Source organism: Drosophila montana, unplaced genomic scaffold, assembly GCF_035044405.1.
Source record: "Drosophila montana isolate Dmon_TW-CO22-7 unplaced genomic scaffold, ASM3504440v1 contig_3200_1, whole genome shotgun sequence".
NCBI lineage: Eukaryota > Metazoa > Arthropoda > Insecta > Diptera > Drosophilidae > Drosophila > Drosophila montana.
In genome coordinates this window covers 9,225,191-9,241,913 of record NW_026998080.1, presented here as the reverse complement: position 1 = coordinate 9,241,913, position 16,723 = coordinate 9,225,191, and the positions used below count along the sequence as shown (strand labels likewise).

The window sequence follows — 16,723 nt, the reverse complement described above, 5'->3', positions numbered from 1 at the left end:
TACTAATTATGTATGTGTAACAAAAAGAAAGCAAAAACAACAAAAAAAAAATAACTAAATATGTATGTATTTACTGAGCATATTTCAAGTGTAGACACTGCAAAAACAACAAAAAAAAGCAACAAAAAAAATGCATAAGAAAATTTCATTGGAACTTTGCAATAGGCGTTTATAAATTAAGGAAAATTTAATCAATTGAGGCGCCAAAAAGAAGCTGCTGATAAAAAAAAAAAGAAGAGACAAACAAATAGGCAAATCTTCAATTTGTTTGCTTTTTATTTGAACGCCAAAACAAAAAACAGTTTGATTTGAATTTTTGTGTCATTTAAGCGCAGCAATAATTGGCATGGATATATCGTATATAGCATACTAAGTTATAGGATTGTAAAACTATTCTTCAGATATCGAGTTATGTGTCACAAACCAACAGTGCAGAGGCAAACATGACGAAATGAATACAAGTTTAATAAAAGCGATAAAACACAAAGATAAACTTTGTTTTCATTCAATCAAGGAAATTATCCCCGATGGTAAATAAAAGGTAGTATATGCATAGCAACAATAAAGAACACTCACCCCACACGATGTTCACGTTTGAATATTTACAGGGTATCTTCTGCTCAAGCAGCTTTGGGTCGGAGAATTAGTAACACAATAAGTGAGATCCTAATTGCCATATTTGCATGTGTATGCCTGATTACGGGGTATGTGACAGTCGAGCATACTCGTTCAGAGCATTCCTATGACTAAAACGCCTTCGCTGCCTACTGCCTGATGTCCGGAGACAAGTGTAATCCTATTTGCATGTGTTCGGGGTATTTCACAGTCGAGCATACTTGTTCAGAGCATTCCTAGCACAAGTGAGATCCTAACTGCCTTATATGCATGTGTGCGGGGTATATCACAGCCGAACATACTCGATCAGAGCATTCCTATCACTAAAACACCTTCGTTTCCTACAGCCTGACGTCCGGATTTGTTAGTAGCACAATTGAGATCCTATTTGCATGTTTGCGGGGTATTTCACAATCGAGCATACTCTTCCAGAGCATTCCTAGCACAAGTGAGATCCTAACTGCCTGATATGCATGTGTCCGGGGTATTTCACAGCCGAACATACAGGATCACAGCATTCCTATCACTGAAACGTCTTCGCTCCTTACTGCCCGATGTCCGGATTCATCAGTAGCACAAGTGCGATCCTATTTGCCTGTGTGCGAGGTATATTACAGTCGAGCATACTCGCTCACAGCATTCCTATCACTGAAACGCCTTCGCTCCCTACTGCCTGATGTCCGGACTCGCTGATGTGGCCACAAGCTCCGCTGCTCCTTGTTAATTTCCAAATGTTAAATGCTCCGACTTTATAATTTTTATTCACTTAAAAACGTAGCTCCAAATACACTTATAATTTTACGATGTTTAATATATGTATGTATTTATCATTATATGTATGTGTATATGTGTTTATTTTTTTTATTATCATTATAATGTATATAGAACTCCAATATCGGTCGCACAGCTACCGCCGATAAAGCACGAATGATAAGTGAGGCTAATTTATTGTATTTTTCTGTTTTGTTTTTTGTTGTTGTTTTTTTTTGGGTTGCGCCAATTACAAAAAATTCAATCTGATCCAGAAATGGTATCAAATTTTTATGGAGTTATATTGTGTACGCTGTGTAATTCTTGTTGTTGCTGCTGCTGCTGCTGTTTGTTGTTGTTGTTGTCTGTTGCTTGTTTTTACTGTTGCTGCTGCTGCTGTTGTTGTTGTTGTTGTTGGTGGTGCACGTGGTCGGCCACATCTGCCTCCAGGCGCTGAATGTTGTCTTAAAATTGTTTAGTTGCTTCGGTTTTGTTTATGATTTTCTTTTTGTTTTTAGGAGGAAAAATTCATTTAAAAAATTGTGTTTTTGTTGTTGTTGTTGTTGTCTTGTGTAAAACTAGAAATCTAACTGTAAAGATCATCATCGCCATTGTCGCCCGGCGAGTTAACTGGCATATTGGTGCCAGACCCTGAGGTGTTGCCGGTATTACCGGGGAATCTACAATTAGGAAATTACAAATAACATTAAATAATAACCAATTAAATCGTTAATGTTCAGCTAAGGTCACCTGAAGTTCTGGCCAAAGCCGCGCGACTGTTGCAAAGTCTGAGCAAACATCTCGTATTTGCGTATGTCATTGTCCGAAACGGATCGGCGAGCGAATTTCATGGCCTCCTCAAAGTGAGCACGCGTTATCTCTGGCACTGGATCATCCTCATCCATCTGTCAAGAAAAATGAACAAAATATACAAAAATGGCTATTTTTTACTAGTTTTTCCAATTCATTTCAACTTACGTCCATGGCAGAGTTCTGATTCTCGGCGCGATCCTTTTCGCGACGGATCTCGGCCTCGATAGCCTGGCGAATGGCCAGCTTGCAGGCGCGTTGACAGATCTCGGTCAGATCGGCGCCCGAGAAGCCCTGCGTCACCTTGGCAATATATGTCAAATCGACCTCCTTGGCCAGCGGCGACTTGCGCAAATTAGCCTTGAGTATAGCCTCACGTGACTTGTCGTCGGGCAATGGAATATAGATCAACTGATCCAAGCGGCCCGGTCGCAAAATGGCCGGATCAATAATGTCGGGCCGATTGGTGGCGCCAATGATAAACACATTCTTCTTGGCACCCATACCGTCCATTTCGGTTAGAATCTGATTAATGACACGATCGGCAGCGCCGCCAGCATCGCCCACATTGCCGCCACGCGCCTTGGCAATCGAATCCAACTCATCGAAGAACAGCACACATGGAGCGGCAGAGCGAGCCTTGTCGAAAATGTCGCGCACATTGGCCTCAGACTCACCGAACCACATGGTAAGCAGCTCGGGGCCCTTCACCGAAATAAAGTTCGCCTGGCACTCGTTGGCGATGGCCTTGGCCAGCAGCGTCTTACCACAGCCGGGTGGACCGTAGAAGAGTACGCCACGGCTGGGCTGCATGCCAAACTTGAGGAACTTGTCGGGATGTTCGACTGGATATTGGACAAGTTCCTGTAGCTCCTTCTTGACATTCTCCAGGCCGCCAATATCTGTCCAGGTGGTGTTGGGCACCTCAACAACCGTTTCGCGCAGCGCCGACGGACTGGACTTGGTCATCGCATAGCGGAAGTTCTCCATGGTCACAGCCAGAGAGGCCAGAACCTCGGCATCAATCTTATCATCTTCCAGATCAATCAGATCCATCTTCTCACGGATTTGTTGAAGAGCTGCCTCCGAGCAGAGCGAAGCCAAATCGGCGCCCACATGACCATGGGTCTCAGCGGCAATCTGCTCGAGATCAACGTCCTCGTGCAGCTTCATATTCTTGGTGTGTATCCGCAGCACCTCCAAACGGCCGGTGGCATCCGGAATACCAATGTCGATTTCACGATCGAAGCGGCCAAAGCGACGCAGCGCCGGATCAATGGAATTGGGCCGATTGGTGGCCGCCATGACAATCAAATGGGAGCTCTTCTTCATGCCGTCCATCAGCGTCAGCAGCTGGGATACAATACGACGCTCCACCTCGCCGTGGGTCTTGTCACGCTTAGGCGCAATAGCGTCGATCTCATCAATGAAAATAATGGCCGGCGAATTCTTTTCAGCCTCCTCGAATGCCTTGCGCAGATTCGACTCGGATTCACCGGCTAGCTTGGACATGATCTCGGGTCCGTTGATCAAAAAGAAGAATGCGCCCGTCTCGTTGGCAACGGCGCGTGCAATTAGCGTCTTACCAGTACCGGGTGGACCGTACATAAGTATGCCACGCGGCGGCTTGACGCCAATCGCCTTGAAGAGCGACGGATGACGCAGCGGCAACTCAACCATCTCCTTGATCTGGGCCAGCTGCTTGCGGCAACCACCGATATCATCGTAGCCCACAGCATTCAAGGACTCCTCCTCCTCCTATAGCAAAGCGTAGGGTATATATTGAGAACATATAGAAACTCAATGGGAACGCAGTACACAGCGGATAAATTGACTATAAATGCCAGACAGCTACACTAATTCATCAAACCCAAGCCATGTCACCCACTGTGCTGCACATGCTGTAATTAAATATGTCCTTACCTCGCGCTTGATTGGATCACCATCACAAAAGATGACCGTTTCGGGCGCCACAATGCAGTAAGGTTCCGGATCGGTGAGCACCACTTTGAACTCAATGGGCCGCATGGCGGCGCGCACAATGAAATTGTCGCCCATATGTATGGGACGATAGGCCTCCAGGAAATAGGGTTTCAAATAGATCTCAAATAGATTGCCGGTAACACCTTCGGTGGTATCGTCGATGGGCAAAATGCGGACACGCTTGCCATACTTGACATCCGGGCAGGATTGCACAGAAACCACATCCGACAGATGAACGCACAGATTGTTGCGGACAACACGATTCATGCGTATCTTCTCATCCGGGCAGCTATCATCCGACAGCACAATGCAGACGGTCTCCTTGCGGCGTTTGCCCTTCAGGATGACAGTGTCGCCACGGAAGAGCTGCAGCTCATCCATTTTCGCCTAAACCAAGCGGATGAAGTGTTTAGCCAAGCGGAATTGCTGACGTGGCCTTTATGTTTTGATTGTTACCTGCGATAGCGACACGACGGAATTGTCATCGTTCTGCGCCTCCTCGACAATCAAACGATTGGGACGATCCTTTCGCTTCAGAATTGCCGTGGCCAGATCTTCGCTGCTTGGACAAAGAATCAAGTTAAGCACTCGTTGTGTGTTGTGGCAAAATAAAATAGAGAGCAAAAAAAAGAAAGCCCCTAGGCGCACCGTTTCTCGCCGGAGACCTGCGGCTTGGGCAGCTCCGGCTTCTCTTTCTTTATCAACAGCTCATCCTGCTCGCTGCGATAGTTGCGCACCATGTCGGTTATGTCTACATCCATTTTCTGGCCCTGGTCTATATTGTAATTGTTGTTGCCCGTGTCTGCAGCAGGCTGCTTCGGAAGCGAACGCTTTGAGCTGCTGGCGTTGTTTTCCTCGTTCCCACTGGACATTTTTGGTTTGCTTTTTGATTTCCAATTAGAAACAAAAAAAAAAAAAAACAGCTCACAACGCTGTCGTTGTTAACAGCAAACTAATACAGTAAATAAACTGGCCCACTTGGATACCATTTGGAATGGCATCAATTTTCCCACTTGTCCCTCCGCAACAAAGAAACGGAAGGAAAGGGCTGCAACAACAACTACAACGGGTAAAACGGACAAATGGCGACTTTCTGCGGCTTGCCCCAATTTCACAATCAAAACGTTTAGGTCTCAATTGTGCATTATTAGTTAAAGTATTCAAAATATATGCCTATTTCATATAAAATAACTCATTTTCGTCACATTTCAAGGCGCCTATTTCTTGGAAAGTTCTCAATTCATTTTCCTATGTGGCCTTTGAGTTTTTTTTTCTCATAGGGCCAATGACTGCGCGAAATTGAAGCTGTCTCAGCGCTGTGTCGGCTTTCGTTTGCGGCTGTTTATTGTTACATATACACTTACCCCTTGGAATCAGCCATAGTAAAAGATTTGTGATGAAACTTTTGAACTTAAATATACAAATTGGCGCGTTTAACTCTGTATTATATGTCTTTAAAAATCGAGCACAACTTTTGTAACAAAATCACAAATGATTTAGCTAAATGTTCGCATAGGGCTGCCAACTGGACTGAAGCAAACGCGTTGGCAGCTTGGCGCTGGAAAAGTGCTGAGTCGTGTGATAGTTAGGAATGGGACTTTGAAAAAGAATTAACCATCGATATTAATACAAATGCAACCAAGCGATATTTACGGCGTTGCCACTTTGATGTCAGCGACTATTTGGCGCACTTATTTAAAACAGAAAAAAATTTATTTTTAATTTCATTTAAGGAGAATTCTTTATTTCACGGTTGTGTAGAACGCTTGTATAAAGACATATATAAATACATATACATTTATATTTCTTATATTAATATTGAATACAAAATATGCTCTTGCCATTTGACATTTTGTGCAAAATTACACTGTTACATACAAAAAATTTGTTCAACGAAAACGAACGAGTAAATGCGTATTTTAATTAATCGTTTGCAGAATTTCTTTCAATTTTGTTTCGAAATATTATTTTTGGTGTGGTGTTTTTGAAGAGTATATTGGATTTCGGACATTTAGCCAGCATGCACAGACTGAAACGAAGTATAAAAAAGAGATAAATCAAATTAACGCAAAATCATATATGTAGAAAACGCAAAAGCGGAAAGCAAAAAATATATATATATGTACATATATGTAATTGCCACATTGCAGAAGAAACATATGTAACCATAGAACTTCATATAATGTCGCTACATTTCTCTACCAAGTCTTTTGATTGCCATTTGTTTATACTTAGGTCATTTTTAGTTGTTTTTTTTTAGTTATTGTTGAAGTTTCCTTTAAATAAACTCTGAATTCGAACGTACCCTGGCAATGTCCACGCCAGTTATGTTCTTGACCAGCTCCGGCACCTTGTTGACAATCTGCAATATCTCGCCGGTCAATTTGGCGGCACCAATATCGCCTTGGCCACTCGACACCATGGTTATCTTCCTGGCCTGCGACAAAGGCGCAGCCACTTCGGCGGCCACCTGAAACCACAAAACGGAGACCCATTAGATACATTTCCGATTGCTTGACAAGCACAGCGCACCTTCGGCAGCGTGTCCAAGAGCATTTCCACCATGGCGGCCTCGCGGTATTCACGCCAAGCGTCGGCCTTCATCGCCATTTGCTCAGCCTCAGCCTTAGCCTTGGCAGCAATGGCAAATGCTTCAGCTTCACCGCGTATCTTTATCTGTAAATGCACAACCGGATTTTTAGTGCTTCGGCCAGGGATTTACTCTGCAACCTTACCGATTCAGCCTCAGCTTCGGCCTCCATTACGACGCGCAGCTTGTTGGCCTCGGCCAATTTCTCCAGACGATATTTTTCAGCTTCGGCTGGACAGCGCACAGTGGCATCCAGCTCCTTCTCACGTCGCATAATTTCCTGCTCCTGCACAGCAATCTCCTGTGTGCGCTCGATAACCTTCACCTGCATCTGCTCCTCCTTGATGCGCTGCTTAGTCTTGGCCGCCTGCAGCTCGTATGCCATGTCGGCCTCGGCCTTCTTCGTTTGCACCTCCAGATCGTAGGCAGCACGCTTCAGCTCAAAGTCGCGCTGTGCCTTGGCAATGTCGGTGTCGTTAAGGAAACGGGCAGCCATGCGCTGCTCCTCGGCAATGGCCTCCTTGATGTGCGCCTCAGCACGTGCCTCAGCCTCACCAATGCGAGCATCGCGCTTCACCTCTGCCGTGCGCGCCATGCCCAACGATTTCAGATAGCCCTGCAAGGAATAGACCAAATCGAGAGCTCGTTGTACCATTGGGAATCGTAAATATAATGGATTTAAATGACTCCCAAAACACGGACCCACCATATACGCACCTTGGAGTCGCCCTGGTTGGTTAAACCATGAGTCGATATGTACATGCATGCAAAAATACATAATATTTCGGTTACTCAAAACAGAAAAATTTGTGCGTGTGAAAGACTCCTCAAAACAACATATCAACTGCATGCCCAGAGCAGAATCTAGTGAATTTAGTAAATCAAATCTGGGGTTGAGCTCACCTCCTCGTCACGCAGATCCTTAATTGTGTAGGAGACCACGGTGATGCCCATGTTGGCCAAGTCACTGGATGCCACCTCGAACACCTGCTTGCTGAACTTCTTGCGATCCTTGTAGATCTCCTCCACCGTCATCGAGCCCATGATGGCGCGCTGATGTCCCTCCAATGTGACGAGCGCAATGTGATTAATTTCCGCCTCGGTTTTGCCGAGAAACTGCTCGCAGGCTGTCAACAGCATATCCTCGTTCTGGCCCTGCACCTTCACCTGGGCAATGCCAGTCACAGAGATGGGCACGCCTTGGCTGGTGTAAACGCAGGGGCTTTCCACTTGCAGCGTCATCGTGTTCAAGGAAATGCTGGATGAAAAAATAAACAGAGACCGTTATTTGGTGACATCACGCCTCAAGGTCAAATCATTTAATTACCGTTGTACTTGTTGAATCGATGGCCAGACAAAGGCGCGTCCGCCTGGAACTAACAGTGGCTTCATATAACAGCATCCTAGCGTAAAATAAGATACAAATTCATGTCAATGCAATGTTTACAATTTAATCAAAACAAAACAAATACACCGGCAGCCTTATATACAAGCAAACATACGTACATATGTACTTGCATGTTTATTTTCGCCGTAACGGCGTCAGTCATGTGCGCACGCACGGCTTCGGACTGTTACAATTTGCTTGTACACAAAAATCGATAATCAGTGACGTCATTTGAGGGTGCTGCCCCGAGCCCAATTTATTTACAAATTTATTAAAGCTACTTGTTAGCTTTGATTGAGGGTAATATTTACCTGATACAACTAATGCCTCGTTTGGGCCACAAGTCACAAAGCCCCAAGTCATTTTAATAAACTAAAATTGCAATATTTAATTTCGATCACGAGTTGTTGCTGCGGCTTGTTGGTATTTCCCTTGGGCTTTATTAATGTGTAACCCGCATACAAAAGTACCGTTTCTTAATAAATAATTGAGATTCGATATCAAAATACAAAACAAATGTACATTTATAGAAACGGGCTTCTAACTTTAGATATATGAACGGGAAACGCGACCGGTCCGTCGAGAACACAAAAAGCAACTAAAAAGAAATTCTCCCGCGAGTGCGCACTGGGCATTAGATTTAACCCTTAGCTAGGCTTTGGGTTAATTTGTTTGCTGATAAGAAGGTGAGATTTGTTTATAATTCGGTATGTATATTTATGAAGATTTATTCTATAAATATTAAGTGAACTAGGTACAGTTGCAATTGTTGGTTCTTAAATTTACTTAATGTATATTTAAAATATTACAACTGATGGCATTCTCATGGTATAATTTGGTAAAAACTATGTAATAGAATTGCAATGAATTGAGGATAAAAACAATGTGTATAACTAAAAATACGTTCCTAAAATATACATACAATTTATATTATATTATATTATTGAAACAGTCGTTAGAACTACAAGTTAACTTGATTGCCACATTAATGACTCGAAGAGGAGCTATCTGTAAAATACGGATGCTGCATGGCAGCTTCCGCACTAATTCGCTGATTCGGACGGCAAACAAGCAGTTTTTGCAATAAATCACGGCCCTTGGTATTCAGTCTTGGTACAAGTTGGCTCCACGATGTAATAGGTGGAAAAGCTAGTAGAATAAATATGTTTAATTAGTTTTTGATTAGCAATAATCAGTGCGACCTACATGGAAGCGCAACGTAATCGGAGAGATGCGAGACACCGGGCCAGGATTCTTCAGTTGGTGTGCCAAGCACCCGGAATATTTTCAGCAGTTGATCGAGTACATCAGAGCCGGGAAATAGCGGACGACCTGCATCTGCTAATTCGGCCAATATGCAACCCGCTGACCACATATCGATGCTAGTAGTGTAGAGCTTGGCGCCGAAGAGCACATCGGGCGGACGATACCACAGCGTTACCACCTCGGCAGAATAGCATTTGACGGGTATGCCAAAGGCACGGGCCAAACCAAAGTCGGCCAACTTCAGTTCGCCGTTCTTGTTGATGAGCAAGTTTTGCGGTTTCAAGTCCCGATGCAGAACGTTGTGGCTAAAAAAGAGATATTCAATAAGCCGGCAATTGCAGCTGCATGTGGCACCCACCTGTGACAGAAGGCTAAGCCGCGCAACAGTTGCAGCATAAAACTACGACAAACGGCCATATCGATTTCTCCATTTAAGCTGTCAAAGTACTTTTTCAGGTCCTGATCGCAGTGCTCGAATACCAATGTCAATTTTTTATCGGAGTGCAACACATCACAGAGTCGAACTATATTTTTGTGCTTCAATTCCTATTGGTAGAGTGACGTGAACGTGTGGCTAAAGAATAGAGCATACCTCTGCTTGTAATCGCAAACAAACCTTTAGTAAGCATATTTCTCTCAGCGCGGAACTTGGCACACCCTCGTCGTCCTCGTCTAGACGTACTCTTTTTAGTGCCACAATTTCCATTGTGTCTCGATTACGGCCCTTGAACACCGTACCGTAAGTGCCCTCGCCAATCTTCTCCATTTTATCATATTTTTGCATGTTTATAAAATAATTTTGTCGCGATTACCTGAAAAACCGTGCGTGCTGCCAGACCGTCATTTAATCAGCTGTTTGTGGTCTTTTGATTCTCTTGCGAACATCAGTCACGTGAAGTTGGCTGCTGACGCAAATACGAGCCGACTGTCATTTAACGGCTAGTGACGGAAAAAGTTAAGAAAACATGCAGTTGCTATTAGTTTTAAAATAAATTATTCAGCTTAAACAAAGTTTTTCCTCTGTCTCTCTTTTTCTTCTTCTTTTAGTTGAGAAAATGGAGGCCTTAAACGATGATACTCTCATTCGCATACTAGGCTATTTAGATCTAAAATCACAACAAATCATGATAACTTTACATCCACGCTTCTTTCAATTGATGTCGATTGTGTGGTGCTCACAGTATAAAACTGTAAAACTGTCATTATATGAGGCAAATTTTTCACTCGAGCACTTGCGTCATTTCTTTCGAAGCATTTGCAATACTGTGCAAGTGCTGCATCTGAGAATGATGTCCTTGGAACAATATTATGTGCTCATCAGTTTCATATTCCCGAAAGTACATGATTTTCGCTTTGCAACAGCTCCAAGTAAATTGCTGTCCGATTCGGATATACCAAAGCTGATCCTGACTTTTCCAAATTTGAAAACATTCAGTCCTCATGGCAATTTTTCGGGCAGATACTTTACGGATTTTCCATTACTGGAGCGTCTAACACTGACATACTGCAAGTACTTCAGTGTTGAAAATCTGGCAAACGTTATGAAAGAACGAAAGCTAAAAGAAATCAAACTGTGTCTGTTTGATCGCAGAACAATTGAATCAAGCCATTTATGTCTGCCCGTGGCCTCTTTGGAAAATCTAGAATCAATCAAATTGGAACTTGATGAACTGCCATGGTTTGAGGACCACCTGGAAGCACTTAATCGCTTAAGCGAGCTCACGGTTTGTGGTTCTGGATTTATGGGAACACTCCCATTACTCTGCCGTAAATTGGGTTGCCTTACTCAGAAACATCATTTTAAAATATTGGAGACATGCAACACCACAGACACATTGTGCACGGTCATTGGATCTAAGCTTCGTGTGGATGCTCTTAAGATCGTAACGGATAATTACTTATTGGAAGACATGGGCTACTTTTCGCCTAACAACTTTGAGTACATAAAACAATTGTTTTTCAAAAGTTGCTGCATTCAAGAAAAAAAACATCTAAACAATCTAATGCACAACATTGCAAACGTAGAGCTCGTTAGCTTTGAGCAGTGTGTATTTACCTTTGACAACTATGAGTTTGTGGCAGCTAAAATAACTGAAAAGCGCAACAAATTACTGCAAGTAAATCTGTATCAAAACGCCTGCGTATTTTCAGTAAGTTATTAATATTTTACGGCGATTTATGTACTTAACTGGTTTTTCTTACAGAAATTACCATGGGTCTTTACAGTGGTTGGTCAACATCCGTTAGTTCAATTCCCGCCTGGCAGAAACTACGAATACACTTACGAACCCATATATATGTATTTGAAATAAATAAATAATGACAATACAATAAAACACTCTCAGAACACCTTGGGAGCAAAGTCAAAATCAAGTACAAATTCAACATATGTATATCTAGTTCTGTCTAAATAAAATATCGACTCCCGCTTTCCTCCGTAAATTGGCTTAAAATTCGAATTTCAAATAGGTGGCTATTCTTTGTTGAACGTAATTTTCAAAACGTAACGGGTTTTAACATTGCGTGCCCACTCTGTAAATACGTTGCACGATAACAGCACGCTAACAGGTTTGTTTTCACGCTTTTCGATTCTTTAACTGGTTCCAGGTTCACGCAAATGTTCACTGCGAACCAAACGCATTCGCTATAAATTAATTCGGTATAAAAATAAGTAAAATAAAGTAGAAATTAATATATTTTGCGCATTTAATTTAGTTTGCACGTTCATTTCCAAACAACACAGAAACTTGGGTGAGTTCCATGCAGGTGCGCAAAGTGAATGAAAGGTGAAATTTTATGCGCATTTCGACACCTTTGTCAACGCTTATTTGCGCAAAATAATAAGTTCCGAGTGTTGTTGTTGGTGGGCCAGCACAAATACACAGAAGTTGGCTCGCTTGGCGCAGGCAGAACCAGAGGCAGTGAAAAAAACAAACAACAGCAACAACAAGCAGAACAGCACCACTAACACCCAGAGCAACAACTACAGCAGCAGCAACAACAACAATAATACTTGCGCCAGTGGTCACAAGAAATGGCTAATACAAATATGATTAGCAGCAATCATAACAGTAACAGCAACAGCACCGCCTACACTTACAACAATTATAACAGTGCTAGTGCGGACAGCGGCAACAGCAGCGGAAGCAACGGTGGCAGCGGCAGCGGCGGTGGTGGCAGCGAGGTGCAAACGCTACGCGAAGTCTGTAACATGCTCAATACGGCCGCCCCAACCAATTATATGATACCAACAGGTGGTTGTGCGTACGATCACATTATTGCCATGATGCGCGGACTTAACCTGCAGGACGACGGCATTGTCCTGAACAACAAAATCAAAGCCATCGAAACGGATTTCTGCAACATTGTGCGCGACGAATCGATGCTATGGTATGTATATATTCGCGTATATCTCTGGTCTCCGTGTGTGAGTGTGTGTGTGTGTGTGTGTGTGTTTGCATGGCGTCGTCCATTGATGATTAATACATAAATATATATGTATGTTTATGTATGCATAGTATGTATGTACATTTCTGTGTATGCATGCATATATAGTATATATGTAGGTTCCTACGTCAGAGCTAGTATTAAAATTTACAACTTACTGTAAATGATGTCGCAATTCGGTCAAAATTGAGAACTAAGAGATTTAGCCTTATACAATGTGAGCAAGAGAGAGAAAGAGACAGGGAGTAAGAAAAATAAGCAAGTTTCCCGCCAGTTGGCTAAAATTGAGTTGTTGTCGAAGACTAAATACCCTTTGATATATTGTATGTATATACTGTCTGCAGTAAACATGGGGAATCTATGACAAGCTACTTTTTATCATATGCTTAATTTAAGTAAAGCAAACAACAGTTTATGCGGCTTATCAGTCATGTTCCTACTTGTCTATTTTCAACTATCGTAATAATTCGTTTTTTTTTGTAGTCAAATTTCACCTAGTTACTATATTTGTATTGACATTAAACCGTATAGGGTTTCTCTTATATGATTGAGGTTTTGTCTTTTGCACAATGCAGATATAATTGATACCCATATAACAATATAACAATAACATTGCACCGTTGTATTACTCACAAATTTCCCTTGAAATGCATTTCAGCGAATCCATGGACTACATGAACAACAAAGCTCTAACCGACGCTGAGACGGCACTGAAGTTCGCCCTGCTGTTCTCCTCGCGTAACTTTGATGCCCTCGCCATGAAGGAGACGAAAGTACGGAGCGCCATGCTGAAGATCCTGGAGACGAACTTCATCAATGCCGATGCGTATCGGCAGCACGACAAGAATCGACTGTACAACTCGATTACGCTGCTGGGCGAGTACTATCATCGTGTGCGTCTGGCGGACAATGCGCCGATAACCATCTTGGGCGACTCGCTTCTCAATTTGCTTACGCGCGAGATAAATGACGTTTCGGTGGTGATGAGCACGCGCCTAGCGCGCCTGGTTCTGTCACAGATCACGCTCAATGGCGAAATCATGCGCACGCGCCACAAGGCAGAAATCGATCAGTTGCTCTACCATGTCAGACGCCATTTGATCATGCAGCCGGCGCTGACGGCCAAGGTGAAAGCGATGCTGATGATGGTGCTCGATTTGTTCTACAGCCATTTCAAGCATGTGGGCCACGAACTGGAGGCGATGTATACAGAATACTTGGTGGTCGACGAGGACGAGGATGATGGCTTCAACAACAACAACAACAACAATAATGCGGCGGAAACACAGCCACAGTCGGACGCGTACAGCGGCCAGAGTCCAGCCACCGGTTACAGTGACGAGGAGAACGGCAGCAGTGCCAACAACTCGGCACAGGAGGTGCCCAAGAAGTGGAGCGAGCAGGTCTGCGAGGATTCGCTATGCGATATTGTTTACGGCGAGGGGTCGCCCAATGGCGATGAGCAGCAACAGTTCAGCGAAAATGCTGGCAATTCCTATCAAAGCCACGACTCTTCCAGTTCCAGCCGTCAGGCCAGACGTGGCTATCAGCCGCGCCATGTGCCGCGTCCGCTCAAGCCAGCCCATTCACAGGCGCCGCACGCAGAGTAAGTAATCTTTCGAATTTTATGTCGTATTTTTAATCGTTTGTTAATCCTTCGCAGCAATATCAGCTCCGATCAGTATCCATCCATGGCCAGCAGCGAGGATCGCGATGAGTCAAAGCCGCTGCCAAGCTGGCGCAAGACACGCTTCAACCGCCCCAACGATGGTGAACAGCCGAATGGACGCTCACGTCATGACCAGCAGCGTCGCTATAGCGTCAGTTGCGATGACGACCATCAGAGCGTGCGAAGCGAGGGTCGCGGCAATTTGCGTCTCTACAGCATTGATGATCGCAGGAAGCACTCGGAAGAGCGCTATGAGCGCAATCTGGGCGGCGGCAGCAACTATAACAACATAGTGAACTCCAATTGGGATCAGCGAGACGATCGCAGCGAGCGCTCCTATATAAGCAACTATGAGCGCGGAAATAGCTACAAGCGCGGCGGGCGCTACAACACTCACAATCGCAACACGTACGACAAACCGCCGCGTTTCCAAAAGCAGCAGCAACAACAGCAGCAGCAGCAGCAACAACAACACCAACAGCACAGGGATCATCAGAAGATACACAGTGAAACCTGGCGTCGCTCAAACAATGCCATAAACAATGCATATCAGGATGAGAATTGTGCGTACAATTCGAATGGGCCCGAGTCCAACAGCCGCAGCTCGTCGCGTGCACGCACTCTGCCGCGTCCGCCCAAATCCCAAATGGATGATGGCGCCCGGAAACCCAACACCAACTATCGCTACAGCCAGAGTCCGACACGTGGTGGCGGCAGCGGCGCCGGTGGCGGTGGGCCGCGCACTTTTCCGCGTTACAGCAGTCAGAGCAGCCTGGCAAGCGAAGCGTCCAGCACTTTTGATCGCCGCCAGCAGCCGACACGCCCACATCAGCATCAACATCAAAATCAGCATCAACATCAACCGCAGCGTCATCGCAACTTTACACGTCGCTCACAGCCAAACATACACCAGCCGCAGGAGCATCAACAGGCTCCGAATCCACAGCCGCCGCAGCAGCAACAGCAGCAGCAGCAACATTCGAATGCTGGCAACTGGCATGAGGCCGGCAAGGATGAGAGCGAGCTGGTGCGCAATGCACAGCAGACAACACAATATATGAACTACCTGTCCGCGCAGAAATGAGAGAGACGCGCCCGCTGCAAATGAGCCGAGCGTCGTCGCAGCACCAGGAACTACAAATGCATGGAGTGATTACAATAAGCACGAGTACGATTTTTGTAAAGTTTAATTGTTTTAAAATTGAAAGTCTGCAACGAGATTTTGTTTCAAACTGTTTTTAAAGCTGCCGCCCCCCATTCAGACTTAACCCACTCAAGTAATCAATTTGCTCTTCACTCACAAACAAAAGAGAAAAGAAATGATCTTTTTTTTTCTTAAAACTGTATTGGAATATATTTGAATTTTTTGTATATCATGGATATTAAGACCACATATTCAATTGTAAGTAAATAATTGTGCCGTTCATTTAATATTATTTTTTATAATGTAGTAGAGACTGTTTGTGTAATCTACAATTGAGCTCAAATGTTAGACCTAACTCGTGGCCATTTGCATCTAATCTCCAATTTCCCGCCTCAACTAAACAATAAAATGAAATATGAAATCAAACGTAAACACAAATCAAGATAGGCTCAAGTAGCAATTGTAAATCGCATATAAATATATATATATATAGTAAATCGGAAACAATTTATGCTTATCCATAAACAAATTGTAAATATCTATTGTAGACGCGACGGATCGATCAGCATACACCCACACACACACACACACACACATACAAACAAATACATATATAGGTACATACATACATAATTATACACCGGCATGTTTTATACAATTTTTGTTAGAAACTAAGTACAAAAGTCATAAACATGGAACAAACAAACAAAAACAAAAAAAATCCTATTTCTATTATAATTGTATGAATAAAAAAGAAAATTATGTTGTTTAAATGTTATATGCACGTTGCCCACGTTGTATTTTAGCTAAATATATATACCTAAATGTCATGTTACGATTCAAAAAGCAGATTTATTAAAATCATATAAATTACACAGACGTATACATGCAGACCTTAAAGAAAGTTATTATAAATAATTTTGAAATCGCATTGTTATTGTGACGCGTTTGTTGAAACAACGAACGAGACAGAATGAGAAATTTAATACTACATTGAATAAAAGATATAAAATATATAGTTTTAGTCGAATACATATACGTATTTTAAGCATAACAAGCGTT

The 16,723-nt window shown here is 43.4% G+C and overlaps 4 protein-coding genes across 9 annotated transcripts; 1 reads left to right on the top strand and 3 right to left on the bottom strand.

Annotated features, from left to right (window-relative positions):
- Nucleotides 1-1,464: 1,464 nt before the first annotated feature.
- TER94 (Transitional endoplasmic reticulum ATPase TER94) lies at nt 1,465-5,702 on the bottom strand. Of its 2 annotated transcripts, none has more exons than XM_064687331.1 (6): nt 5,523-5,702; nt 4,615-4,717; nt 4,099-4,545; nt 2,344-3,933; nt 2,116-2,270; nt 1,465-2,045 (listed from the first exon to the last, which is right to left on the bottom strand). In XM_064687331.1, the coding sequence occupies exons 1-6, from the start codon at nt 5,537-5,539 to the stop codon at nt 1,952-1,954; spliced, it is 2,406 nt and encodes an 801-aa protein (XP_064543401.1). In that variant the 5' UTR covers nt 5,540-5,702; the 3' UTR covers nt 1,465-1,951. The 2 variants fall into 2 exon arrangements, with proteins under 2 accessions (XP_064543401.1, XP_064543400.1); XM_064687330.1 differs by lacking the exon at nt 5,523-5,702 and adding an exon at nt 4,807-5,015.
- A 379-nt stretch (nt 5,703-6,081) lies between these two features.
- Nucleotides 6,082-8,728, bottom strand: Flo1 (flotillin-1). Of its 2 annotated transcripts, XM_064687345.1 has the most exons (8): nt 8,447-8,728; nt 8,076-8,151; nt 7,652-8,006; nt 7,466-7,477; nt 6,894-7,364; nt 6,691-6,834; nt 6,464-6,628; nt 6,082-6,187 (listed from the first exon to the last, which is right to left on the bottom strand). In XM_064687345.1, the coding sequence occupies exons 1-8, from the start codon at nt 8,496-8,498 to the stop codon at nt 6,170-6,172; spliced, it is 1,293 nt and encodes a 430-aa protein (XP_064543415.1). In that variant the 5' UTR covers nt 8,499-8,728; the 3' UTR covers nt 6,082-6,169. The 2 variants fall into 2 exon arrangements, with proteins under 2 accessions (XP_064543415.1, XP_064543416.1); XM_064687346.1 differs by lacking the exon at nt 7,466-7,477 and having other exon boundaries at nt 8,447-8,726.
- A 315-nt stretch (nt 8,729-9,043) lies between these two features.
- Nucleotides 9,044-10,377, bottom strand: Cdk5 (Cyclin-dependent kinase 5). The gene is made up of 4 exons (XM_064687358.1): nt 10,018-10,377; nt 9,760-9,947; nt 9,342-9,706; nt 9,044-9,284 (listed from the first exon to the last, which is right to left on the bottom strand). Exons 1-4 carry the CDS (start codon nt 10,183-10,185, stop codon nt 9,121-9,123), a joined length of 885 nt encoding a protein of 294 aa, XP_064543428.1. The 5' UTR covers nt 10,186-10,377; the 3' UTR covers nt 9,044-9,120.
- LOC135431920 (myb-like protein AA) lies at nt 10,000-16,087 on the top strand. 4 transcript variants are annotated; one of them, XR_010436864.1, is made up of 5 exons: nt 10,006-10,140; nt 10,238-10,355; nt 10,449-11,551; nt 11,606-11,969; nt 12,117-12,396. XR_010436864.1 is itself a non-coding variant. In XM_064687333.1 (4 exons), the coding sequence occupies exons 2-4, from the start codon at nt 12,436-12,438 to the stop codon at nt 15,599-15,601; spliced, it is 2,394 nt and encodes a 797-aa protein (XP_064543403.1). In that variant the 5' UTR covers nt 11,767-11,969; nt 12,145-12,435; the 3' UTR covers nt 15,602-16,087. The 4 variants fall into 4 exon arrangements, 2 of the variants coding, with proteins under 2 accessions (XP_064543403.1, XP_064543402.1); XR_010436863.1 differs by lacking the exon at nt 10,238-10,355 and having other exon boundaries at nt 10,000-10,140; XM_064687333.1 differs by lacking the exons at nt 10,006-10,140; nt 10,238-10,355; nt 10,449-11,551 and adding exons at nt 13,507-14,454; nt 14,512-16,087 and having other exon boundaries at nt 11,767-11,969; nt 12,145-12,791.
- The last annotated feature ends 636 nt before the right edge of the window (nt 16,088-16,723 follow it).

Bases quoted from the DNA above. Each gene is read 5' to 3' on its own strand.
- Cdk5 (XM_064687358.1), bottom strand. From the start codon at position 10,185: ATGCAAAAATATGATAAAATGGAGAAGATTGGCGAGGGCACTTACGGT. The intron at 9,948-10,017 runs GTTTGTTTGCGA...CTCTACCAATAG, and splicing joins GAGAAATATGCTTACTAAAG to GAATTGAAGCACAAAAATAT. The intron at 9,707-9,759 runs GTGGGTGCCACA...TCTCTTTTTTAG, and splicing joins GGCTTAGCCTTCTGTCACAG to CCACAACGTTCTGCATCGGG.
- TER94 (XM_064687330.1), bottom strand. From the start codon at position 4,919: ATGGATGTAGACATAACCGACATGGTGCGCAACTATCGCAGCGAGCAG. The intron at 3,934-4,098 runs GTAAGGACATAT...GCTTTGCTATAG, and splicing joins GTGATCCAATCAAGCGCGAG to GAGGAGGAGGAGTCCTTGAA. The intron at 2,271-2,343 runs GTAAGTTGAAAT...TTTTCTTGACAG, and splicing joins ATCAGAACTCTGCCATGGAC to ATGGATGAGGATGATCCAGT.
- Flo1 (XM_064687345.1), bottom strand. From the start codon at position 8,498: ATGACTTGGGGCTTTGTGACTTGTGGCCCAAACGAGGCATTAGTTGTA. The intron at 8,007-8,075 runs GTAATTAAATGA...TTTTTCATCCAG, and splicing joins TCGATTCAACAAGTACAACG to CATTTCCTTGAACACGATGA. The intron at 6,835-6,893 runs GTAAGGTTGCAG...GTGCATTTACAG, and splicing joins CCGAAGCTGAGGCTGAATCG to ATAAAGATACGCGGTGAAGC.
- LOC135431920 (XM_064687333.1), top strand. From the start codon at position 12,436: ATGGCTAATACAAATATGATTAGCAGCAATCATAACAGTAACAGCAAC. The intron at 12,792-13,506 runs GTATGTATATAT...AATGCATTTCAG, and splicing joins CGCGACGAATCGATGCTATG to CGAATCCATGGACTACATGA. The intron at 14,455-14,511 runs GTAAGTAATCTT...AATCCTTCGCAG, and splicing joins TCACAGGCGCCGCACGCAGA to CAATATCAGCTCCGATCAGT.